This window comes from Papio anubis, chromosome 5 (genome assembly GCF_008728515.1).
Source record: "Papio anubis isolate 15944 chromosome 5, Panubis1.0, whole genome shotgun sequence".
Lineage (NCBI taxonomy): Eukaryota > Metazoa > Chordata > Mammalia > Primates > Cercopithecidae > Papio > Papio anubis.
The window spans coordinates 164592841-164620274 of NC_044980.1; the positions used below are offsets into that span (position 1 = coordinate 164592841).

A 27434-nucleotide genomic window follows, 5' to 3' on the forward strand; every position below is an offset into this window, starting at 1 on the left:
AAGCTACTCAGGAGACTGAGGCAGGAGGACTGCTTGAGCCCGAAAGGTCAAGGCTGTGGTGAGCTGTGTTTGTGCCACTACACTCCAGCCTAGGCAATACAGCAAGACCCTGTCTCAAAAACAAAAACAAAACAAAACAAAACAAAACACCAAGAGGACAGGGTTCTAGACGGATGAACAGGTGGAGGTTCCCAGAGGGTGGTACACTCACAGAGGGCATGACAGCTCTGCCCCATACCTCACCCTATGCATATCTTCGTCTATACCCTTTGTAATAATATCCTTTATGATAAACTGGTAATGTTACCTGTTTCCCTGAATTCTGTAAGCCTTTCCAGCAAATTAACTGAACCCATAGTAGGGGTAGCAGGAACCCCAACTTGAAGTAAGTTGGTCAGAAGGACCAGAAGCCCAGGCTTGCCACTGGTATGTGGGGTAGGGGGGCAAATTCGGGGGCCGAGCCCTCAATCTGCAGGATCTGACACTATCTCTAGGTAGACAGTGTCAGAAATAAATTGGGGAACATACAGCTGGTGTCCGCTGCAGAACTGACTGCTCACTAGTGGTGGAGAGAAACCCACTCCCACACATTTGGTCACAGAAGCCTTCTTCTGTGTTGATGATTACTGTTAGACTGGTTTGAGAGCAGAGGAAAAACATGGTTTGAGAGTTTTTCCCAAAACAAGCAGTATCTATTAAAGCTAAATACATGCCTACCCCCATGACCCAGTAATTCTGTTGGGTTTTTATACCCAAGAGAAACAAGTGCTTACGTCTACCTTAGAACTGCTATCCATAGTAGCAGACAAAAATTAGAAGCAACTCATGTATTCATCAGTAACAGGCAAGTACTCACCAACCCAAGCATTTCATCAACCAAGTAAAACAAACAAACTGTGAATATCTACAAAGGAATAATGCATAGAAAAAAAAAAAACTACAGCTACACGTAACAAAATGGATGAATTTTACAGACATAATAATAATGAGTGGGGGAACAAAACCACAAGAGTATATATTCTATAATCATATTTACATAAAATTCAAAAACAGGCATAACTAGTCTATAGTGATAGAGGTCAGAAAAGACCTTTAAAAAGAGAGCTCATTGACTAGGTGAGGTATAGGCAAGAGGAAGCCTTGAAATGCTCTGGAAAAGGTCTATCATTTGATCCGGATAGAGGTTACACAATGTGCTGTGCACATATGTAAACACACATTGAGCTGTACACTTAAGACATGTGTTCTTTAATGTAAGTTGTGCACAATAAAACATCCATACACAAATGCTCTCTTAACCAATCTCTGTTCATCCTCCAAAGCCAGAAGCTTATTACACAGTAGCCAGGTGGGGCGTGTCAGTCAATCTCACTTCTAGTCTACCCGTTCACACGCACTTCATGTCTATCTCCCTCAGCACATGTGCGCTGGTGGTAATACTACATATCCAGAGTAACGGCACTGCTAATGGAACTAGATAGTCACGCTCCAACCAGGGAGAATTTCTGACAAAATAGTTATTAACAGTCTAGATGATCCTAATGTGGTATAATTTTAAGTGTGGGGGAAAGGACATTATGAATTCACTATCCTTTTGATTAACTTCTAGTAGAGATTGTAGGAAAATTAAATACATGCAGCAAGCTCCTTAAAAATAAGTATATAGCTTTCCAATATTCTTTTTTAAAAATGTAGCTCCATAATTATAAGGAAAATTACAGAAAAAAAAGAATCGCACTATAAACACTTACTTTATACACAATTTTCAAAAATTAAGCCAGGTCGAAGTTACATTTTTTGACAAAGCATGTTATTTGCGTATTATAAAACTAAGCTTTACGGTGACGACATGCCTAAAACTATTACTACCGCCTTCCAAAATTAACCAACAGGTTATGAAAACATGTATTTAACTTTCAGACACTGATTTATGAAGGCAAAGCTTTTCAGAAACAGGGCTCTCTTAATAGTCTGATTTACATTCATATCAATACATACACACATATACACACCACTATCAACACAGTCACCTACTCTACATCTAAAATGTCTCATTTCCTCCTCTTCATACCATCTGCTACGATCTCATCATTTCTTCCCTGGGACACTCCAACAGTGAATGAATTAGTCCCCCTGCTCCAATTCGTCCTGCTCTAATGCATCCTCTAATCTGACAATTGGAGTGATCTTTGAAAACCACAGATCTTGCTCAAATGTTCATAGTCAACTCCCTTCTCAACCACATCCACCACCCTCATATCTCCTCCAATCTAGGCAGGGATCACATGCTCAAAAACTTACAATGTAGCTCACACCTGTAACCCCAACAGTTCAGGAGGCCTGGGCAGGAGGATTGCTTGAGGCCAGGAGTTTGAGATCAGCCTGGGCAACAGCGAGACCCAGTATATTAAAAAAAAATAAAAATAGACTAGATGCAGTGGCTCACGCCTATAATCCTAACACTTCAGGAGGTTGACAGATGAGGATCATTTGAAGTCAGTTCAAGACTAGCCTGTGTAACACAGCATGACTTCATCTCTACAAAAAAAATAAAAAAATTAAAAATTAGCTGGGCATGGTGGCATGCCCCTGTAGTCCCAGCTACTTGGAGGCTGAGGTGGGAGGATGGTTTGAGCCCAGAAATTAGAGGCTGCAGTAAACTATGACTGTACCTCTGTACCACTCCAGTCTGGGCAACAGAGCAAGAAGACCCTGTACCGAAAAATATAATATTATTTTAAAACTTAGCCAGACATGGTCGTGTGCACCAGCAGTCCCAACTACTTGGGAAGATAGCTTAAGTCCAGGAGGTCAAGGCTGCTATGAGCCATGATCACACCACTGTACTCCAGCCTGGGTGACAGAGCAAGATTCTGACCCAAAAAAATAAAAATTAAAAATGTGTATGACCAATTAGATAAAGTGAAATTGGTCTCATAGGAGTTATGTACGGGAAAGTACAAGCTCTGACTCAAAAGGACAGCTACTACTGAGCTCCAATTTTCAAACAAAACCACAGATTAGTGTTTTCATATGAAATGTCCCAATTTTAAAAATCTGGTCAGGAGCGGTGGCTCACACCTATAATTCCAGCACTTGGCGAGGCCAAGGCAGGTGGATCACTTGAGGCCAGGAGTTTGAGACCAGCCTGGCCAACATGGTGAAACCCTATCTCTACTAAAAATACGAAAATTAGCCGGGCATGGTGGTACGCACCTGTAGTTCCAGCTACTCAGAAGGCTGAGGCATGAGAATCACTTGAATCTGGGAGGTGGAAGTTGCAGTGAGATCACACCATTGTACTCCAGCCTGGGTGACAGAGCGAGACTCTGTCTCAAAAACAAATAAATAAATAAAATATGTGTGGACCAGGCCAGGTGTGGTGGCTCACCCCTGTAATCCCAACACTTTGGGAGGCCAAGGAGGGTGAATCACCTGAGGTCAGGAGTTCAAGACCAGCCTGGCCAACATGGCAAAGCCCCATCTCTACTCAAAATACAAAAATTAGCCAGGTATAGTGGTGCACGTCTGTAGTGCGAGCTACTTGGGAGGCTGAGATAGGAGAATCGCTTGAACTCAGGAAGCAAGGGTTGCAGTGAGCCGAGATAGCGCCACGGCACTCCAGCCTGGGCGACAGAGACTCCGTCTCAAAAAAAAAAAAAAAATCCGTGTGGATCACATAAAATATGTCTATCCACAGGTTATTAGTTTGCATCTTACAACCTAAAGCAGGGACCCCAACCCTGGGCTGTGGACTGGTACCCGTCTGTGACCTATTAATAACTGGGTCTCACAGCAGGAGGTGAGCAGGAGGCAAAGCTTTATCTGTATTTACAGCTGTTCCCTAACACTCGCATTACCACCTGAGCTCTGCCTCCTGTCAGATGATCAGCCCAGGCATTAGATTCTCACAGAAGCAGGAACCCTATTGTGAACTGTGCATGTGACGGATCTAGGCTGCATGCTCCTTATGAGAATCTAACTAATGCCTGATGATCTAAGGTGGAACAGTTCCATCCCCACTCCCCCTGCTTAGTCTGTGGAAAAACTGTCTTCCAGGAAACCGGTCCCTGGTGCCAAAAAGGTTGGAGACCAATAACCTAACGGGATAAAGTTCAAGATTTGGTTATAACCTGACTTTTCAAATTCATCATCCATACTCCCTTCCACACAAAGCAATACTCCGGCAATACACAGAATTACTTACTTGTCCCCCAGATAGACAACAAACACCACTGTCTGCAAATCGTTGTTCACCTGGTTCCCTTTGCTATGAAGCTCCACTATCCCAATACATCCATGTTTATGTCTAACTTCCACTCGAGCCTCAAAGGGTAAGTTGTTTTTTTGTTTGGTTTTGTTTTGGTTTTGTTTTTGTTTTTGAGGCGGAGTCCCACTCTATTGCCCAGGCTGGAGTGCAGTGGCACAATCTCGGCTCACTGCAACCTCCAGCTCCCAGATTCAAGCGATTCTCTTGTCTCAGCCTCCTGAACAGCTGGGATTACAGGCACCCACTACCACGCCCAGCTAATTTTTTCCATTTTTAGTGAGACAGGTTTCGCCATGTTGGCCAGCCTGGTCTCAAACTCCTGACCTCAGGTGATCCACCCACCTCAGCCTCCCAAAGTGCTGGGATTACGGGTGTGAGCCACCGCACCCGGCCAAGGGTAAGTTTTTAAAATATCCCTTATCAAATTTCCTTCCTTTTCTAATTCCTACAACACTGTTTGTCTACCTCCCATGATCCTTACAAGTTTTCACACTATGCTATACTTTCTTATGTAAAAGACTACAAGCTTCTGGAAGCAAGGTATGCATTTGATTCTGTTCTGTATTCCCCAAACAGTATCTAGAACAGAGTACATGCTCAATAATGAATGGACGAAACTATTTATCTGCCTATTTAAGTCACAATGTGTATCTTAATTTGATGGGGCCATGACACTGATAAGGTCCCTTAGATTTGGAAACTTAAGAGGCCAACAGAGTCAGAAAAAAATCTCTAATATTACATCTGAATGAGAAATAACATGAACTCATGGTTCTTTATAAACATATTTCTTAGTTCTGTCCACTGAAAGGGTCTAGAAGCAATGACAATCCACAGCAATGATTTTAGTTTCTAAATACCATTCCTCACTAAAAAGAACCAGAGCCTTGGAGAAATGGCTGATTCCTGATCACCTTATGGAAATAAAACGTGAGTCTGGGACATCTTGTTGTGCCAAAAAAGCCAAGAGAAAAAAAAAAAAAAAAAAAACACTAATGGGGTCATGTCAAAATGAAACAGGAGGAGCTACCTAGAAAAAGCTATCAATAGCCAAACCTGAGACAATCTGAGCATCAGCAAAGACTATAATTGATTGTTAACACTGAATAAATAAAAGTCCAGGAGAGTATGGTGATATAGAAAAGGAAGGAAGAAAAATGGGGGCAGCCTGTGGGAATGGCAATTTAAAAACTACAATTCTGGCCAGGCACAGTGGCTCATGCCTGTAATCCCAGCACTCTGGGGGGCCAAGACAGGCGGATCACTTGAGGTCAGGAGTTTGAGACCAGTCTGGCCAACATGGCAAAATCCTGTCTCTAATAAAAATACAAAAATTAGCCAGGTATGGTGGCAGGTGCCTGTAATCCCAGTTACTCGGGAGGCTGAGGCAGGAGAATTGCTTGAACCCAGGAGTCAGAGGCTGCAGTGAGCTGAGATCATGCCACTGCACTTGTTTGGGCAACAGAGCGAGATTCCACCTCAATAAATAAATAAATATATACATACATACATTCATACTACAATTTTGGCTCAGCATGGTGACTCATGCCTGTAATCCCAGCACTTTGGGAGGCCAAGGTGGGCCGATCTCCTGAGGTCAGGAGTTCAAGACCAGCCTGGCCAACATGGCAAAACCCCATCTCTACTAAAAATATGAAAATTAGCTGGGCGTGGTGGCATGCACCTGTACTTCCAGCTACTCAGGAGGCTGAGGCAGGAAAATCACTTGAACCCGGGAGGCGGAGGTGGCAGTAAACCGAAACTGTGCCACTGCACTCCAGCCTGAGCAACAGAGTGAGACTCTGTCTAAAAAAATAAAAAATCTATAATTTTGCAACCCCTATTGTAATAACCGATTTCAGGATCAGGATAATGAAACCAATGGGTGAAAGGCTGTAATGAAACAGGATATTTACAAGGTGCCAAAATAGTGTCCCACAGATTCCTCTCTAATAGCAGAGGAGAAAATTTTACCTTCATTATGGAAAGATCTGGCTGCTGCCACCTCAGCCAAGGAATCAAAGTTAGCATTGCTCATAACGGGATAACCTGTCATTAAGTGCCTCCTGATATGACTCAATGTGAAGTGCACTTCACCTGTGATGAAGCATTCTCGTCAAAATGTTTAACCTGGATGCATCTCAATTAACTTCCAGTTTACAGGAAGTAGAGCAGCTAGAGAAACAAGTTAAAAGACACCATGAGGAAATAATGAATGCACAAGGTTACACAACCTACAAGACAACCAGAGCTGGTCTCTTCAAACAAGTTAATGCAGGGAAAGGAGGGAAAAGGGTAAAGGAACTGTTCTTAAAGGAGAGTACAAGAAACATAACCAAATACAAAGGGTGTACTTTGTTTGGATCCTGTTTTGTCGGTTTGTTTGTTTTAAAGAAGTGAGGGTGGTATAAAAGACATTCTTGAGACAATAAGGAAAATTTAGATTTAACTGACGTTTGATATTATATTACGGAATTACTTTAATTTTCTTAGATGTGAAAACGGTATTGTAGTTACACATGTATAAAGTATATGTGATTATATATAACGTGGTTGTATACCTGGAGATATGGTTGTGTGTATGCATGTAATGCTTTGAGAGGAAGAGAGAGACACTATCCTTATTTTTAGGAGATATGTGCTGAAAACTTAGGGGTTAAGTATTATGATGTTTGCAACTTACTTTCAAATTTTTAACAACAAAAAAGGGAGGTAGGGAGGAAGGAAAACACAGTAAGAGAGGTAAGGAGAAAAGGAGAGAAATGGGAAGGAGGGAAGAAGGGGAAAGAGGAAGAGAAGGGAGAGGGGTAGCAGAGAAATGACTCAAATATGACAAAATATTAACAATTGTTGAATGTAGGTGGACAGAGTATATAAATGTTTGTTGTACTTTTTTACCCCAACTCTTAGATGTATATGATATTTTTCATAATAAAAAGTTAACAGAGAAAAAAGAGAAGAACAATTTAAAAAGCAAACAGTTTAAAATTCATGTAATACCATGAGACTGTCAGGAAATAAGAGCACTCTTACTCAAGGTCTGTGAGAGTATAAATTGTTGCAATGTGACTGGAGAACAATGTGGCACTGTTTATCAGATTCATAAAAGCACCTAGTAAGTATGCCCAAGATCCTGTCCTGAAGACACATTCCATATGCACAGTTCTTCTTTACAGCATTAACTATAACAGCAAAAGACTAGAAATCACCTACACATGCATCAGTCCAAACTGGTTACACAAATTATGGCATATTTGTACAATAATACAGCACCTATTTTTTAAATTACATTATCTCCTCAAAAAATATGACAGCTCTTTGGGAACTGATATGAAAGATAACTGAGTCATATTTTACTTAAAAAATCAAGGTGCAAAAATAATGTGTACAGGATACACATATGTATAGGAAGGTTACACAAGAATGTAGTTGGGTGGCTAGAAGGAATGAGAAACTTTAGTACTCTCTTTTGCCCTTTTTTTTTTTTCTTCTTAAGATCGAGTCTTGCTCTGTTGCCCAGGCTGGAGTGCAATGACGCAATCTTGACTCACTGCAATCCCCGCCTCCCGGGTTCAAGCGGTTCTCCTACTTCAGCCTCCCAAGTAGCCGGGATTACAGGCACGTGCCACCACGCCCGGCTAATTTTCGTATTTATAGTAGAGACAGGGTTTCGCCATCTTGGTCAGGCTGGTCTCGAACTCCTAACCTCAGGTGCTCCACCTGCCTTGGCTTCCCAAAGTGCTTGCTGGGATTACAGGAGTGAGTCATGGCACCCAGCTCCTTTTGTACCTTAATTTTGTATCACAGATACAGTAATTCATTCAAAAAATTTGTCAAGTATTGATTGACTGCAGCTATAATGAACTCTTCATGTCTCCATGCTTTCACTATCAAAACTTAGTTACAGTGTGGTTGCAGGAGAGTCTGAAGTGAATATGTAAGGTGAAAATAACATAAGACAAAAATATGCCTCAAAAATCCCTTAAGGATATGCCATACTTGAGACCAACACAGCATCTCAATAATTTTAACAACACTAATTTTTACTCCAGCATTGGAACAGTTCACTGTTTCTTCAACTGACTAGCGGATAAAATAGCTGGCTTGTATTTAGGCCTCATGTTGTGACGTTAAAAGTGTGTGTCTTTAAAATACCATAATCATAGATAAAAGGCACTCAGGAAATGAGACAGACTGAAAGAACAGATTCCCATTTCCCATCTTACGTTTTAGGTTCCCATCTTTACTGTTTAGGTTCTGTTTCTCTTATTTTTGTCACTGGATGCGTAAAATTTGAGTTTGCATAAATGTACATAAGATATGTTCTCAAAAACACATTTCAAAAATTAAGCACACTATTACAGTAGAACAGAAAGTCACAACCCAACAGTTTGCTGACTAGGAATAAGTACTAGCAGGCTGTAACAAAATTATCAAGTCAAGATGAAAAGGAGAGGGTGTGGCCGGGAGGTTGGCTGTAATCCCAGCACCTTGGGAGGCCTAGGTGGGAGGATCACTTGAGGTCAGGAATTCCAGACCAGTCTGGCCAACATGGCGAAACCCTATCTCTACTAAAAACACGAAAATTAGCTGAGCGTGATGGTGCACACCTGTAGTCCCAGCTACTCGGGAGGCTGAGGTGGGAGAATCACTTGAACCCGGGAGGTGGAGGTTGCAATGAGCCAAGGCCATGCCATGACACTCCAGCCTGGGCAACAGAGCAAGACACCATCTCCAAAAAAAAAAAAAAAAGAGGCCAGAGGCGGTGGCTCATGCCTGTAATCCCAGCACTTTTGGAGGCCAAGGCAGGCAGACCACGAGGTCCGCAGTTTGAGACCAGCCTAGCTAACATAGTGAAATCCCATCTCTACTAAAAATACAAAAATTAGCCAGGTGTGTTGGCATGTGCCTGTAGTCCCAGCTAATTAGGAGGCAGAGGTGGGAGAACCACTTGAACCCGGGAGGCAGAGGTTGCAGTGAGCCGAGGCCATGCCATGACACTCCAGCCTGGGTGACAGAGTGAGATTCTGTAACAGAGAGAGAGAGAGAGAGACAGAGAGAGAGAGAGAGAGAGAGAGGAAGAACGAAAGAAAGGAAAGAAAGGAAGAAAGAAAAGAGAGAGAGAGAGAGAAGGAAGGAAGGGAGGGAGGGAGAAGGGAAGGAAGGGAGGGGGAAGGGAAGGGGAGGGGAGTGGGAAGGGGGAAGGGAAGGGGAAGGGAGGGGAAAGGGGGAAGGGGAGGGAAGGGGAGGGAAGGGGAGGGGAGGGGAGGGGAGTAAAGGGAAGGAAAGGGAAGGGAAGGGGAAGAGAAAAAAGGAGAGGGTGGTAATAACACCTCTTGGTCAACATCACATATGATCTCAGGTTCTGACCTTAGCTGTAGCCCATTCTTTTATGTTGGCATTCCCATACACCAATACCATTCTTCGGTCTATACTCTGAGTAATCATATAACTGTACTAAAGTCTAGTCAGCTACCACTGCACCTAAAAACTCCCCAGTATTTCTCTCTAACCCCGCCTTCTCTAATGAACTCCAGGCCAGTATTCCTACTAGATACTTCTCTTCTTAGACAATTCATCCACAGGCAACTCAAATTCGCCATAACCCAAACTGGACTCACTTTAATATAAAGACGTCACACGGAAGCAAGGAAAATTCAACTGTTTTCTCAGAGTTGCAAATGAACACAAAATGGATTACAGCAGTGACAAAGGAACTTTAATGAAAACAAAGGGCTTCTCAGACCTATAAGTCAAGGGTGCATTCAAGCTGAATGTACTAATCTGTCTAAAAACAAATGCATTAATCACAAAAGGATCTGGGAAGCAACAGCAAGCAGAAGAGTCGAGAGGCTTTGCCACAGGGAAAAACCACCATCCCTAAAAGTAAGTTGAAAGAGGGTGTCTCAGTCCCAGGCCAGCAAAGACGACTTTCTTCCCTGATGAAGTCTTCTTATATGAAGAGAATACTCCAGTCATTTGGCTAGAGTCTTCAGATCTCTCTGACTTGTTTGAAAAAATTAAACTAGCATATTAATTAGGACCTAGTAAGTAAATCTGCCTATCAAAAAACAATATACTGGGCCGGGTGCAGTGGCTCACGCCTGTAATCCCAGCACTATGGAAGCCCCAGGTGGGTGGATCACGAGGTCAAGAGATCGAGACCATCCTGGCCAACAATGGTAAAACCCCCTCTCTACTAAAAATACAAAAATCAGCTGGGTGTGGTGATGTGCGCCTGTAGTCCAACTACTCAGGAGGCTGAGGCAGGAGAATTGACTGAACCTGGGAGGCGGAGGTTGCAGTGAGCCATGATCGCGCCACGGCACTCCAGCCTGGCGACAGAGTGACAGACTGTCTCAAAAAAAAAAAAAAAAAAGAATATACTAAACATGCCAACATATTTAAATCATCGTAAATAAATTAAGATATAGGTTTTACACATCAGTCTTGTAAGGTTGGTTAATGTTAGTCCAACCCTGGGATAACGGGATGTTTGGGCCTGCTCAGCAGATCAAATTTCTGTGAGTATTAAACCAAGGACTGGACCTAGGATGATGGCAGGTTATAATCTCCACATGTAGCTATTTAAATGTCAATTTAATTAAAATTAAGATTAAAAATTCAGTTACTTTGAGCCACACTTCAAAACTGCCATATTGAACAGTGCAGACACTGAACATTTCAATCACTGCAAAAAGTTCTATGGGACAGCACTGTACTAAAATGTAACCTCGAACTAACCTATTCCAAGTTGCCTTAGGAAACAGCCTGACAGCCCTAGATGGCTAATGCAGAACCTGAGAGCTAGACTGTTTTCTACAGAAGGTAAGAAATATATAAAACTGTTTCCTTTCCTTTTGCAATGATTTCTTGAAATCAGAATATATAGTTTTAGTCTTTAGGACTTCCGCCCCTCTATTACTGGATGATACTCTCTAATCTACAGATAATATAGAATAGAGGTAAGAAGCACATTCTCTGAAGCCAGACTGCCGGGGTTCGTATCTCACCTTTGTCCCTTACAAGATGTGTGATCTAGAGCATGTTATTTAACTACTCTACCCTTTAGTTTCCTCACCAGTAGGGTGGAAATAATGGTACCTACCTCATGAGGTTACTACAGGTTGAGTATCCCTAATCCAAGAATACAAAATCCAAAGTGCTCCAAAATCCAAAATGTTTTGAGTGCCAACATGACGCTCAAAGGAAATGCTCATTGAAACTTTTCGGATTTCAGATTTTAGATTAGGGATGCTGAATCAGTATACAGCAGATATTTGAAAATCTGAAAAAAATCCAAAATTCTTAACACTTCTGATCCCAAGCATTTTAGACAAGGCATACTCAACCTGTATAAGGATAAAATAAGTTTATAAGTATAAAATATCTAGAATCATGCCCAGTAAATAATAAGTGCCCAGTGTTAACTATTACTTCTCCTACTAGTACCATGACCACCACCACCACCACCACCACCTGACTGTCCTGACTATCCTTCAGAAGACAATTACAGGCTCACACCTGTAATCCCAACAGTTCAGGAGGCTGAGTCAGGCAGATTACTTGAGGCCAGGAGTTCGACACCAGCCTGGCCAACATGGCGAAACCCCATCCCTACTAAAAAATACAAAAATCAGCTGGGCACGGTGGCACGCGCCTGTAATCCCAGCTACTTGGGCAGCTGAGGCACCAGAATCACTTGAACCTGGGAGGCAAAGGTTGCAGTAAGCCACAATCTCACCAGAGGAGAAACATTAGTAAATATGAAAGTATTAAACAAAAACAAGGATCACAAAGTCAGAGTGTCCATCTATAATAAAAAGAAATTTTTTTAAGATGAAAGGGAGTAGGATGTTCTCTAGAAAGAATATTAAATACCGAAAAAAGTCATGTTTTCAAGAATGTTGCCTGACAATGCCTTACTTGTATGGATGACAAACCACAGGCCAAAAGAAGCCTACATAATGAGCTACTGAGCTATTTAAATAATAAATACTGAGGAGGAACTGAGAAGATACAGGTTTGAGTTCACTGAACCAAGTGATACTTCCCTGTATAAAGCACATCTTGTATTTAAATGCACTGTCTCTCTACTCCCTAAATTACCTTTATGTTCACTTGATGAACTGACTGAAGATCTGATTTTTCAGTAAGCAAGCATTTAATCATATTAAATGATTAAAATGCCATGCCAACAATGACCCAGCATGTGTTCTTTGAGTGGAAACGTGTTGAAGAAAATCACACCTTGCTCTTACAGACAGGCAATTTGAAAATTTAAAGGTTGAAGTACAAACTTCAGTAAGTGTAATAAGTCAGAAAGAGTGAGAACTTTGAGGACACCTAATCCCAAGTTTAAAGCTTGGTTCTACCATTTACCAGCTGCATGACCTGAGAAACTGGCACTTTATGCTCATGAGCTCCATTTCACTAGCTGTAAAATGCAGGTGAAGCACTGTGCCAATTACGTAGTATAGGTAAAGTGCATACAAAGGTAACTGGCATGCAGCACATGCTCTCAATAAGCAGTTGCTACAGTTAGTAAACCTCCCCAAGAAGACCCTCCTAGAAACCTCAGAATAAAATCACTTTACGTGAAACTGCAAAAAATATTTTGAACGGGTATTAACTGTTATATAAATCATGTGAGAATGCCTCAAAGTTACCATTTGTTTTCCATATTTTACAAGCTATTCCCTAAACAATATATGTCCCTGTTTACTGTATTTCCTATCAGACTATGAATAAAAACTATTTGGGCTTAACGTAAAAATAACTGAGTTAGGCGTGGTGGCTCATGTCTATAATCCCAACACTTTGGGAGGCCAAGGCAGGCAAATCACTTGAGCCCAGGAGTTCAAAACCAGTCTGGGCAACATGGTGAGACCCTGTCTCTACAAAAAAGAAATTAGCTGAGCATGGTGACACATGCCTGTGGTCCCAGCTACCTGAGAGGATGAGGCGGGAAGATCGTGTGAGGCCAAAAGGTCAAGGCTGCAGTAAGCCATGTTCATGCTACTGCAGTCCAGCCGGGGCGACAGAATGTCTCAAAATAATAATAACTGCACTTCTTACAGTAAAACAAAGTTTTTACTAGCAATTCAGCCACATATACCTTCACTGATCCACACCCAAACATGGCCAAACATGACACTGCGCACAAACATCTAATATTTCTCCCTTTCCCTATTAATGGACAAATATTTGAAAAATATTTTTCAAAATTTCTTTCAGCGAGTTGAGTTCCACAAAACAAAACAATACAGGGTAATTGCTTACCTGGAAAATATTTTGTACTTCAGATCCACCAATCCAGAATGAATGGGGGTTTTCCCTTTCAGACTAGTCTGAGAAAAGACAGCAGTCAAGCATCTTCCAAGATTCTTTCCGTTTACTGTATCCAGCTTTCTTCAACAAAATCCCAAACATGCACTTCGGTAACTGTTGAAAGACAGAAAGCAATCCATACACCCACCATGGCACCAGCAGCAAAGGACAGCCTCCAAGAAATGGAAGGAAGGGTCAATGGAATGGTGGATCTGAAGCACAGGAAAAAAGTTATAACCCCTGAGTCAGCTATTTGGCATAAAATGCCTGCAGCAGCATTCCTCACCTCTGTGTTGAAAGGATACAAAACTCATAACAAATAGTGGAACATCCCTAATATTAATATTTACTCACGACTAAATAGCGTGCAACTTCCAAATGAGAGCAGCTAAAAAAACTTACCCTATCATCCATATAAATTGTCCTAGATCATTCAGCTACACTGAACTTTCTTATCCATTTTCTAAGATAGCTCCTCCACCATTATAAAAAGTTTGTCAGCCAAAAATAATGATATGAGAGGGCTCAAATATCTACCATAAAGATATTTATTTACATACCTAACAAAGAAATGTTTTGGTTTGCTACCATATAAGACATCCTATCTACGTATTACCCAAATCCTCTACCTAAAATACAGTGTGCTTCAAAACATATAACTTAAGAGTGAACTTCTGACTCAATAAAGGCCAGTCCCATACAATGGCCAATCATCAGATAAACTGGGAAAAATCATAAAGAATGCTAATAAACAATTTACTAGGTGACACTATTAAATATTAAGTCCTATCCACATTACATCAACATTCTTTTTCTACCAATTCAGACTGCAAATTCTAAACTAAAAGGGAGAGAGAAAAGGCATTTAACAGGACAACAAAGATAAAAACAAAAAGACTGAACTTACTCAAACATAAATTTGCTACTTCCTCAATTGCTACATTACAGCCAAAACGCTCCTGCAGTAATTATAGTAATACCTACCTTACTGAAGAGCTACTAATTGGCCAAGTCCTTCACATTAATTACCCATATTTAATTCTCAAAAAAGATGAGCAGAAAGAAGTAACCTGTCCAAAGTCCCACATCTGCTAGGTAGTAGAGCCCATGCCCTTTTCATGGAGCACTATGGACTCCACAGTTCAAGGGTCAGAAAGCCCATGATTTCTGAGGGAGGAGAAGAAATCAAGCTTTACTCTCAAAGGTCCTAAATTAATTAACATGAAAATGGAGTACTATGAAAATACAGAAGAGTAAATATTTCAGCCTAGATTAATCAGTTGGGCCATCCCGAACGGGTTAATTCCCTAGATCTTGCCACTTAAAGAAGCATTTAATTAACAAAGAGCCATGCAATTATAGGCCCATGATATTTTTTTCTTTTCTTTTCTTTTCTTTTTTTTAAGTAGAGACAGGGTTTCACCATGTTGCCCAGGCTGGCCTCAAACTCCTTAGCTCAAGCGATCTGCCTACCTTGGCCTCCCAAAGGGCTGGGATTACAGGTGTGAGTCCCCATGCCCAGCCTAAAACCTACAAAATTAATGCTAAAACAAAACATATTATAGGCTGGGCTCGGTGGCTCACACCTATAGTCCCAACACTTTGGGAGGCCAAGGTGGGCGGATCACTTGAGGTCAGGAGTTTGAGGCCAGTCTGACCTACATGGTGAAATCCTGCCTCTACTAAAAATACAAAAATTAGCTGGGCCTGGTGGCACATGCCTACAATCCCAGCTACTTGGGAGGCTGAAGAAGGAGAATCACTTGAACCGGGGAGACAGAGGTTGCAGTGAGACGAGATTGTGCCACTGTACTCCAGCCTGGGCGACAGAGCAAGATTCCATCTCAAAAAAAAAAAAAAAAAAAAAAAAGATTGTGGCAAGACACACTATAATGGTACTCAGGTAGTCTTTGTGTTTAGCAGCAAAGATTGTGACTGTGACAAAGAAACTCAAATCCAGCTGAACCCAAGTAATTTTTAAATTCTAAGATGTGTTGACAGTCCACAGGCAATGACTCTTAAAGATGTTCTGATTGTTCATATTGTAGGTAAAGCAATTAAAGTGACTGAAACGCCGGTCCGTGATTAACCTCACTATAACAATCGGATGAAAATATCTTAAGACTCACAACTTTAAGGAGATCACAAAAGTAAAATCCCAAGCAAATAATGAGGTCTCAAGCTTTTCCCATTAAGTGGTATTATTCTTAAGCCTAAGAATAAACTGGAAACCCAATTTTGACAAAAGTAGCTAGTGAACTATGGCCAGTAGCTAACTGCTAAAACAGTATACTACATTTTTCAAGGTACAACTATCCAAAATGCAAAACAAGTTATAGCAAAACACAACCACAGCAATTTGACTAAACAGACTCATTTCTGGACCTCTTGAATCCTCAGGCTTTTCTCCTGTACTAGTGAGTTAATTTTTCTCCCTTCCCTTAAAAAAAAAAAAAATATATATATATATATATGTATATATATTTCTTCAATGCCAATTGCTGGCAGGCCTTATGCTAGTAATACAAAGATTAACAGATGCCAAGTGAGAGTATCAGGACTGAGTTCTTCCTGCCCCTCTGCCCCCTTTCTCTTTGAATCTATCATGTAGTCATTTCAGAGAGCCAAAATATATTTCATTGTTAGTTACCAAAACCGGTTCAATGTTCTCAAGTTAACTCCTAAAAAAATAAACATTAAAAATTACTCAAGTTCCTTTTTCACAATAGTAGAACCTCAGTCTTTCTTTTTCTTCTGTGGATCAGAGGCTTTTTACTATACAATGGTTTCCTACATTCAATATACTTATATTTACACACGTCTCTATCACAAGCCAAAGAGCCAAAGCTTTTTTTTTTTTTTTCATTTTTCATGTTAATGTCCCAGTGTTTCTACTTCACAGCTTTCCATTTTGTGAAGATCTTCATTGTTGACTCAACCTGAGAGGGAATTTCCTAAAAATGCTTCCCGCTGACATCACAGAACTCTTCCATCTTTTAGTTTCATTAAAACAGTAAGAACCAGGTTAGAGACACCCTACTGGATTGTCAGGTCTTCCTGGTCTGTCTCTCATTTGCCTACAAAGACACACTTCCTCTTAAGCAATTGTGATCAGCAGAAACTAACCAAGGGTAACGAGCACATTCTTAACCAACAAGTTTCTTCCCCCATTGTCAACCAATTCAATGAACAATACAACTCATAAGGAAATCTTGTATGAATTCTCACTGCTTATTCTGTTAAGGTCAAAACCATCAGCTTTGATGATGATAATAATAAGAATTCAAAAATCACAATTTGTCAGTCTAAACTAAACTGATTAAACACAAATCCCAACGCTCAATGTCAACATAAACTAATCACCAGTCTCTTTCTGTCAGGATACCAGGTATAAAAATAGGACTCGGGGGGGGCGGTTCTCTCTGTAGTTACAGCATACACCTAATTACGCCAAATTGGTAGTCACTGTAATAGTACCTCCCAGATTTTCCAAGACAGTATTGTCTCTGTATGATTTCATTGTTTCTCCCAAAGATGGCTCATTAAATGTATGGCTAAAAGCAACCAAATGTTAGTCTTCTGTAAAGCCTCACAAATAAATACGTGCGCAACTCAGGAGAAATAAATAAAAACCTTTTCCACACCATCTGTCTTGACTTTGCTTTAAGGTCCCTGTACTTGTGGGGAAAGTTAGTATGGTCGGCATTTGAAGAAAAGCAAGCCTCTGCAAAGTCCTTTCACACACCTCTCTCATATAATCCTCCCAACAACTCAGACCAATACCTAAGTTTTCTTATTTTTACATATAATAAAATCATACTGCAGAAAGGTTACCTTTCTTTAGCTCACACAGCTAGCAAGTGACAGAGCTAGGATACAAACTCAGGTGTTTCACTTCAAAGCCCATGCCCTTTCTGCTAAATCATGCTTTTCTAAGGTCATGGAGCCCTTGGAGCTTATCAGCTATTTGGCAAACCTGCACCAACTGATGTAAAAAGTATTCAGTTTCCTCAATTCTTTGCTAACAACCACTCTCTGAGTTCTATGTATATCAATCTGTATGTGTGGAAAGTCTGTAAATAAAGGTTACTGTGTCTATGGACGTCCTATGAACCACACACCACCCACCTCTTCCCCCTCCCCATCTTACTTCTCTATTCATCTCTACCTTTGTCTTAAGATATTCAAAAGGAAATCTTAAAAGGTTTCACTGCATGAAAAAAAGAAAACCTAACATTAATTTAAATCCATATTGAGCACCCATATGCTGAGCCCTGTGAAGGGGTAACAGGGCAATCAAACACAGCCTCTAGAAGAAGAGTTTAGGCGCAACCACAAGTTTCTATAATACAGAGGATGACGTAAGTCCCATAAAACTTAGGAACTGATTATTGTGTGGATTAGTAATGTGGGTGAAAATGCTTAGAAAAGAGGATAGTTAAGACACAGGCAAAAGGCATTAATGTCTGAAAATGATCACCAGGAAAATTCAACCCAACATTTCCTGAAAGCCTACCACAAAGACGACGCCGTGTGGTATGAAGGAACGGTGTGTCACAGGAAGATAAATATGGCCCCAGCCCTTCCCATGAGGAGTTTATCATTCAACAGAGGACACGAACAGGTAACTATAATACAAGCCTGAAATATGTTAAGTGCTACAGGATAAATACAAAGTGCCAGAATTCATTCATTTCATTTAACAATGAGTGTCATATAGGCAGTGCTATACAGACACAAAAACAAGATGGTATCTGCTACCATAATATAAACTAACACCAAAACAGGTGGCACCTATTGTGTTTTATTGGGGTGGACAGGACTTCATTAGCATAAATGAAAGAAAAGATTGCTGAGAGGTAACCTGAGCCAATTGGGCCAGAGAACCACCTATTAGATCCTTTTGATAAACATCAATAGCCTTCAATAAATGGGCTTAGGTCCATTTCTATCAATGCTGACAAAGGAAACGTGTGAGCAGAATTTGGAAGACCATGGTCCTCCATGCGTTGGCTAGAATATACAGCAAGCAAGGAAAGTAGGCAGAAAAGCCATAAGGGAGAATGAAATACAAAGGAAGATTGGAATTGGAATCACTAGGACTTGAAATGCTTTCTTTTCTATGAAGAACAAATATCACAAGGTGGAATCCAGGATCCCACAGATCTTACAAGGCAGATAATTTTGTTTCTAGAATTCATAGGCTCAAACAACACTAGTAAAAGGCATACATGTGCTGTTTTGTGAACCTATGTAATGGCCAAGCGATTCTCCTGGGCTAGCTCTCTGTTTGCAGGAGACAGACTATAGCTGTCAAGAGCCCAGAATGCCAAGATTTGTGTGCAGGAACATGTTTATCCATGTCAAATCTGAAAGGATATCTAACCTACTGCAAAATCAGGGGCAAAAATTGATATATTTGGGCCACAGCCTCTTTAGGCAGGTCAGTGAGGTCCATATATTTTATATAAATTTGTGTGTGTGTGTGTGTGTGGTTTATTCATTTGGACCCTATTGAAACCTGAGTCCACTGAGTCTGCATTCAGTAAGTCAGCACCTCTAGTGGTGTGCTACATGAGGAGAAGGATGGTGACAAAGTAATATCCAGTTTCTTGATGAAGTCACTAAACAACCCCACTCACCCCCTTAGAAAGTCAATGACAGGAAGAAAAAAAAAATGATCCAAAAAGAAAACAAGACATTTCCAGAGCGTCTTGCTCTGTTACCCAGGCTGGAGTGCAGTGGCACAATCACAGCTCACTGCAACCTCAAACTCCTTGGCTCAAGAGATCCTCCCCACCTCAGGCTCCTGAGTAGTAGGGACTATAGGAGTGCACCACTATGCCTGGCTAATTTTCTTTATTTTTTGTAGAGACAGGGTCTTGCTATGTTGCCTAGGCTGGTCTCAAACTCTTGGGCTCAAGCAATCCTCCCACCTCCTAAAGTGCTGAGATTGCAGGCATGAGCCACCGCACCTGCCCACACCTTCTTAATAAGGATCAGCGTATTTTAACCTATATTACTTCATTCAACAAGTAATACAGCCACTTAAGAGATAAGACAGAAAGGAAATGACTCACTTAAGGTCACTTAGCAAAAAGGGAAGTCATTTACCAATTAATTATAAACCGTCCATTAATTGTTTAAAGGGAAGATGGGATTCACTCACACCTGTAGAGGAGGCAGGATCACCTTTCCTAAAGTGATAGCACCAATTTCTGCTGTCTTCTTACAGGGTAATCTAATCATTTTTCTCTTCCAATCAGAAGCTCTTGTGAGTGCTTTCTAGTGATGAGTGCCTGAAAATCAAGTCATATTCCTAACTCAAGGGTAGTTAAATACCATGTGATACATACTGTACAGTTCTCATTCTTCCCAATGAAGTCCATTGAACATAGCCTGATAAACTTTACATATTTCCAAAATGAATTACTAGTTTTCTACCTCATTCATAAGGCGAACTTTACCAAACTCAGAAGTTTGGAAAAACAGGCCCACTAACAGGTATAGCACCGGGCCAATATAAGGCCCTAACAGTCATCTGGTGGTTAAATTATTTACCATTAGTAACTGTAAATTCTGGGTCTAAATTAAGAGTTTATAGACTTAAGTAATACTAAAATCTGAATCCTATAGAGCGGGTCAGTAGGAGAAGCACCCTTTGCGGACCCAGGCCTCAGGCAGGGATAGGAGTCAAAGTGGGGGGTTATATTTTAGAAATTTAATTATTCTGCTATTACCAGCTTTATTTCCTAATATACTTATCAAAAATGCAAGGAAAAACCGAGGAATCAATATTAAGGAAAGCAGAGGGATGAAGATTAGAAAAGGGACATAACCAAGAAGTCTGTTTCCTCTTTTTAATACAGCACACTTTGGAATAGCAAATGAAAGTTATCTTGTTAAGCATTAAGTGCCAAACTGGTACAAGCAGCACAATCACAAATATTTGAGTACTGAAGCTGACTCATAAAAATCTAAAAATATTTCATGCTTTAGGCTTTCAAAACACCATCAGTTTAACCCCTTTTCTTCCATCAATCGGATTATCTTGAAACCAATGTAAAAAATATTTTTAACCCAGTTCTGGAAACTGTAATTTAAACGCAGTGAAAACAGAAAGCCACATGCAATTAGATTCTAAGGCATTATCATTCCTACATTTGATTCTGGATTTACTCAATCAGTTGTTAAGCACCTGTGCTATTTTACTAAAATAAATACATATATTTAATTTACGATAAGGGTTGTCTAAGAGTCTTAACTGGTATCCCTTTCAGGAAATATCAAAATCCTTAAATAAAAGGCCATTTTAAAATTAATCGTAATATAACTGAACTCTATGTTAAAATTTTCTAAGAATTCCAGTTTAAATCCCAGTTTGTGTGCAGGAACATGTTTATCCATGTCAAATCTCAAAGGATATCTAACCTACTGCAAAATCAGGGGCAAAAATTGATATATTTGGGCCACAGCCAATGTCCTTAACAGGTTGAAATCTCTTTTCAGATCAAATCTAAGTGCTATCATGTAAAATCAAAACTTTTTAAGTTATAAGCATAGGAAGCCAGTGAATTTAGGACAAAGGTTTTTTTGGTTTTTTGGGTTTTTGTTTGTTTTTTACCATACACTGACTTGGGTTACAATGTATTTCTTATAATTCTTTTCAAAATAAATACATTTTCGTTATTTTCAAAAGGAATAGAAATGGAAGGAGCTGGGAACAGCCAATTTCAAAGAGTCACCAAGTTACAATTTTTCGATATGAAGTACTTCTGTTGTAAGTACATGCACTGTGTGTACATTTTTAAGAATATGTAATATACTTAGTCGATTTAAGATATTTACCAAAATAACCCACTACAAAAGTTACAGAATACCAAACACTTGACTACAAGTATGATAAATTATGCTGAAAAGGAAAAATCACTCAGCATGTGACATTATCCCTTTGAAAACAACCCCACGTGCACACACACACGCACGCAAAAATCAAAAACTATCAGTTTCTCTTTTTTCCTCCTAGTTTTCAAGAATGCTAGAGAAGTCAAGTTCTGTGAATTACGCAAAGGACAGCAAACATTAAACTGCCTCCATATTTATGCTACCGTACTTCCATTTTTAAAGCAAGCATCTCAACTCCCCAGACACCACCATCCACAGAAACCATGCAGCTATCCAACAGACTTTCAGTGTCACCATTTATTATTTATAGCGTTAAATGGGGGAAGTGGCTCTGATGTCACCAACCCTACCCAGTGGAATCACTGACTCAATAAACATTTTCACATTGAAGAAAATCTGGCTAGGAAAACATTTTGCTGGGTTAAGTAGATTCTTCCACCTCTCTCCTCTCAGCCCTGGGGAAGAAGTTGTTACCGTGTTAGGAGAGATACAAAGAAACTGTCAAGGCTTCCACAGGAAGAAATCCTGGACATGTCCATTTGCTGATGCAGACTTCCTCTTCCCAACTCTCCAGAGCCCAGTTTGATTTCCCTAACGCTCACATTGGCAAGTAATATCTGCCATATTTTATTTCTTCCACCAAATCACCCACTTCTAGCCACTCTCTCATGGTCCTGTTCCTAAAACCCCCTTCTGGCTTCAAATCCTAAAGCTTCGGAGGAGGGTGGAGGGTGTCCACGGACCGGGGAGTCTGGCCTGCCTGCCAGTGGTTTCTAACAGAAGAGTGGTCGCTTCCCCTGGGGGCCAAGGATTCCCCTTTTTTTCTTTCTGAGAAGAAAGAGCTCGCGGCAGTGATGAGGATGGCTCCCTCCCCACTCATCCCCAATTTCCCAAAGCAGCTCTGGAAAACGTGAAGTTACGGCTTCTCTTTCCCGGGGGATGGAATCCAGAGTACCTGGGGCCTTGCTATGCAAACATCCCTCTCCGCCGGGTAGGAAACCCTTTGTCCGAGAAGTCGGACACCACAAGGGCCCGGGAAAGAGGCCTCCTTATCCGCCACAGCTTCAAACCCGAAAGCTCCCTGCCCCCCAGCTCTGTAGGGCCTATCCTGGCATCCACACAGACCTAGGCTGGGGAGTGGGTGCTGAGACCCCTCCTAGGACGCGGAGGCCCAGGCGGCCCTGACCCATCTCCTCGGCACTCCTTCCCACCACCTCACTCGGCCTGAGTGGAGCTTGCAAGCGCGGTGCGGGCCTGGGCCGAAACAGAGGAAAGAAAAAAAAAAATCCCTTTCTAAAAGAAGGAGAATGGGGTGCTAGAGCGAGTGCGACCTAAGTCTACAGCATAAACGAGCGAGGGTCGTCCGAAAGCTGGGACCGGAGACGGGACAGGGGGTGGGGGAGAAACGAGGGGCATAGAGGGGGCCGGGCCAGGACCGGCCGGAGATGTCGAGGGATCAGAGGAGCCCGCGCCGGGTCCGAGGCCAGGGAAGGCTGGGGGCCCGGGTCTGGGCCGAGGCTTCTGGGAAGGGCCAGAGCCGGCCTCGCACCGGACGTTGAGGTGGGCAGGCCCGCCCGGGGCCGGACGGACGGAAGCACAGACGGTCCAGCGGGCCGCACTCACCATGAGCTCGATGGTCTTGTCCTCAATCACCGAGTCGGGCTCCATGGCGGCCCCGGCGGCCCCGCCTCGCTCTCCCCGCGCAGCAGCGAACGGCCCGGGCGGAGGAGGCGACGGCGGAGGCGGCAGAGGCGGAGGCGGCTATCGCACCCACTCTAGCTGCCAGCCCGCCCGGGCCGCCGGCAGCTCCGCCCTCCCCCTCGGCGAACGCAGTACGCAGAGCGGGGACTACACCTCCCAGCAGGCGCCGCGGCCCGCAGAGCGTTGTGGGACCGAGCCTCTGACACCGGGCTGCTGGCTCTTGGCAGCCCGAAGCTGAACTCCAAGCTGACAGTAGCACTGGACTGTGGACGTAGGACTTGCACACCTGAAGAGTTAAGAACTTGCTCATGGTAGGGCCTCGAGAGCGCCAGGACTACGTGTCCCAGAAAGCCGTGCGCCCGGGTTCTCCTTCCGGCTAGCTTCTCCTGACTTCCTGTCAGCCCAAGGCTGCCCAGACCGGGACGGAAACTCCGAGGCAACTCCTCACTTGTCGGAGATCCTGCTTGTGCGACCCATTTCCGCACATGCGCAGTCCATGCCGCAGTGCCCACTCGACGCCTAGGTAGCTGCGCTGCCCGTCCGCCAGTGTCTGGTGACAGGGGCAGATGGTGGAGACAGGTGGGTTCTAGGGGCGTTAGGAAGGTGTATAGGCCTGGGGCTCAGGTGTGAAGGGACCAGCGAGTGAGAGAAACTCTGCCCGGGGAAGAGGCTCTGAGAGAATGGGCATCCCGGGAGTGAGGGTTTCGAGATGTCTTCGGGAAAATGGGGGTTTGGGGAAATGTGCTGTGGTGCTGTCTGTATGTCACGCGGTCTACGGGGAGCTGAGAGATTAAAGGGAACCTGCGTATATCGAGCCCCTTATTCATTTTTTCAGAAAATGGTTATTTTTTAAGCATCCAGCTTCTGCTGCGTACCGTTCTAGGCACTGAGAAACAGCTCTGAACATGAGAGACAATATGCCCCTGTTCTCATGGAGCTTAATTCTGGTGGAGGGACGACAGACGTTAACCAAGAGAGTGGCTAAGAAGGAACACACAAGCGGAGACTGCTTCTAGTGAACTCAGCCTCCAACTCTGTGTAACTTAGGTCTGTCAGTGCCCTCTAACCAAATCCCACCAGGAACACAAGGGTTGTTGAACAAACTGGGTTTATTACTGGTTGCAGTGACTGAGAACACACATTGAGGAAAGATGGGGCTTCTCGGTAAGAGTTGTTGGTGATTTGGGAGAGGTTTAAGGAAGTGAAAGCTTCACTGGATTAGATATTGTCAGGAAGAGAGGGTCGTTCCATGATTGAGTATCTCAGTTCATCTTACCTAGAGGAAGGGAATTCTAGATTGAGGTAAAGAAACAGCAGCCTGGCCGGGCGCGGTGGCTCACGCCTGTAGTCCCAGCACTTTGGTAGGCCGAGGCAGGCGAATTGCTTGAGCCCAGGAGTTCCAGACCAGCCTGGGCAACATGGCGAAACTCGTCTCTACAAAAAATACAAAAATGAACCGGGCCTAGTGGTGCCCGCCCGCTATCTCAGTTACTTAGGAGGCTGAGGTGGGAGTATCGCTTGAGCCCAAGAAGTGGAGGTTTCAGTGAATGGAGATCGCACCACTCCACTGTACCCTGAGTGATAGAGCCAGACCTTGTCTCAAAAACGGAAAAAAAAAAAAAATGCAGCAGCAACTCCCTCATATTAGCCAAGTGGGGATGTTGAGTCATTTTTTCTGGTTTGGACAATCATCAGGTTTTATCTTTTTATCCGTGTTTAGACCTGATTATAGAGTGGTCTTGTATTTGTCTAGATCTATCATGGTCACAGAGTGACCTCGTCTGATGTTGATGTTCTTTGGAATTGTTTTTGTTCTACAGGAAAACACAAAGCCAAGCTATAAGGGCCAGGCTATGGTCTAGTAACATCATGGCGTGTCTGATTGTACCAGGCTAGCTTCCAGATATCAGAGCCTGCTTTTCACTTTCTCAAATTGTTTTTGCATTCTCTGCACCTATAAAGTGAAAGGGGCTGGATGACCTAGAAATCTTCCCATTACCAAGGACCAAGTTACAGTAATTTGCATGCATTTAGGACACAGTATAAGTTCCCTGCAGGCAGACTTTGAAGTTGCATAGTCCTTACCTGGTGCTTTTCACCAAGGGAATTGAAAGAAAAGCAATAGGAAGAGCACAGAATTGGAAAGTTCTTGCCACTGTCCTGCTATCTGAATTTCACCTGGTCCCTTCCACTATGGCCCTTAGGACATTCATTAGTAGAACAAAGGAGTTAGATATGACCTCTGTTTCAGTTACCTATTGCAACACAACAAACCGCTCAAGACTTAGTAGCTTAGAATAACAATGGTTTATTATGATTTTACAATTGTGTGGGCTAATCCGGGCTCAGCCCGGGCCCACATGGTATAAGCTGAGGTTACAAATTGGGCTGCAATCAGCTGGGATCGCATTCAAAATGACTTCATCCTCTAGGGCCTCTCCACCATGTGGCTTTTTATCATTCAAACGTCTGCATAGTGACTTGAGAAAGGACAAGCCCCTGTGAACAAATGCTTATCAAACCTCTGGTTGCACCACACTTGGTAATGTCCCACTGACCAAAACTAGTAGTATGGCCAAACCCATAGTTAGTGTAGGAAGGGATTGTACAGGGGTATAAAAACAGGCATGGGGTAGGAGTCACACCTGGATGTGACCCCTCACATACATATGTTTATCCTACACCATCTTTTTTACTGTTTTAAAAAATTGATTGTTTCAGGTTTTAAAAATCTCAATTTCCAGCTTTTCTTGAAAAACTAGAATATCTGACGATTAGATCTACATGGCAACAATATGCAGGGGTTAAAATAGCAACTACCTTTATTTAACCGTATATTCTATGGTTTTTCACAGTTGCCATCACTCCTTTTTGTCTTATATGTGCATGCTTCACTCATTTAAGTTGCATCCCTAACCTGTATAGATATTTGAGTTTGCATCCCCTGGCATTGGAACTGTCGTGGAGATAAATCAAGGTTTCTCTCCTTTTATTAAAATCATATCCCTGGGAGCATGGAGAGGGGCTGCCATCTCTGTGGCTGCCCCATGATCTACCAAAAAAAAAAAAGAAAAGAAAATTGTATCCTGCCTTAAAAGGAAAAAAGTACCAATATTATTAGGTCAAATTCCAGGAGCTCAGTGGGGTTAAAAACTCATACGTAGTAATTAGCCAAGTATGGTGGCTCACACTTGTGGCTCCAACTACTTGGGACGCTGAGGTGGGAGGATCACTTGAGTCTGAGAGGTTAAGGGTGCAGTAAGCCATGATTGCACCACTGTATTCCAGCCTGGGTGACAGAATGACCAGCTTGGGTACCAGACCAGCTTCCGTGACAAAACAAGACCCTGTCTCAAAGCAACAACAATTAAAAAAAAAAAAAAAGAAAGAAACCACTGTATATATGGTAAAAAGAAGTCTTATCCAAGGTATATAAGAGCCTAGCGGAGCCAAGGCTTTATCACCTTACTCTCACCTCTTCTCAAACAAGAACTCAGGTGCTCTTATTGCTTCAGGCTTGATGGCAGCTGTTGATTAGATTTGGTCTTAGACAAAGGCAGAACACCTTGAGGCCTATTTCCCACAGTGTTTCAGATAGCTCTTGGCTGAGGTTTGCAAGACATGATCATAACAAAGGGATTCCCGTGAGGTCCAGTTCAGAACCCAGAATTGCTTAGATTGTAGAAAGGCACAATGGTGCGTAACATAAACTGTGTACAATGTAACACTCCTGCTGGGGTCTCAGGACAGCACTCTGTAATCAAATACATTCTTCTGCAACAGAACATGTGTGTGCCTGTCATCAATTTATAACCTCATAGCTCCAAATCTACCCTTCTTTTCCATGCTTGGAGATACTGGAGCAGGATCCTGTAAATATTTCTCTGGCAGCTGGCACTGTGTTTAACTCTGTCAGTAGAGAGCACTAGAGGAACACAGCAGAATGAAGGGCTTCTCATCCTGGTTCCAGTGTACTTTCTTTTCCTTCTTGCTCTGTGGCACATGGCAGCAAATGGCTTATAGAACCATCCCTTCCTCCCCACACACAAAGGGGGCTGGGACATTCAGAGGGTGGTGGCTTCCCATTGAGTTTAGTGGCACCTCAGTAGGCAATTTCCTGCTTGCCAGCCTCGACCTGTAACTGTTTTGTTTTGTTTTGTTTTTTTAAATATATGGAGTCTTGCCCTGTCACCCAGACTGGAGTACAGTGGTCGTGACCTCAGCTCAC

General features: G+C 42.4%; 1 protein-coding gene across 6 annotated transcripts in view; it reads right to left on the reverse strand.

Annotated features, from left to right (window-relative positions):
- FBXW11 (F-box and WD repeat domain containing 11) overlaps window positions 1-23539 on the reverse strand; it is a 140702-nt gene extending 117163 nt beyond the window's left edge. For 3 of the 6 annotated variants that reach the window (XM_021939955.1, XM_021939952.1, XM_021939950.1), the window contains exon 1: window positions 23129-23539. In XM_021939955.1, coding sequence (XP_021795647.1) covers window positions 23129-23173 — 45 coding nt within the window. In that variant the 5' untranslated portion in view covers window positions 23174-23539. Of the gene's footprint in view, window positions 1-13552; window positions 13715-23128 lie in introns of all 6 variants that reach the window. The other 3 variants (XM_021939951.2, XM_021939953.2, XM_009209569.4) reach the window with 3 other exon arrangements.
- Between the last annotated feature and the right edge of the window lie 3895 nt (window positions 23540-27434).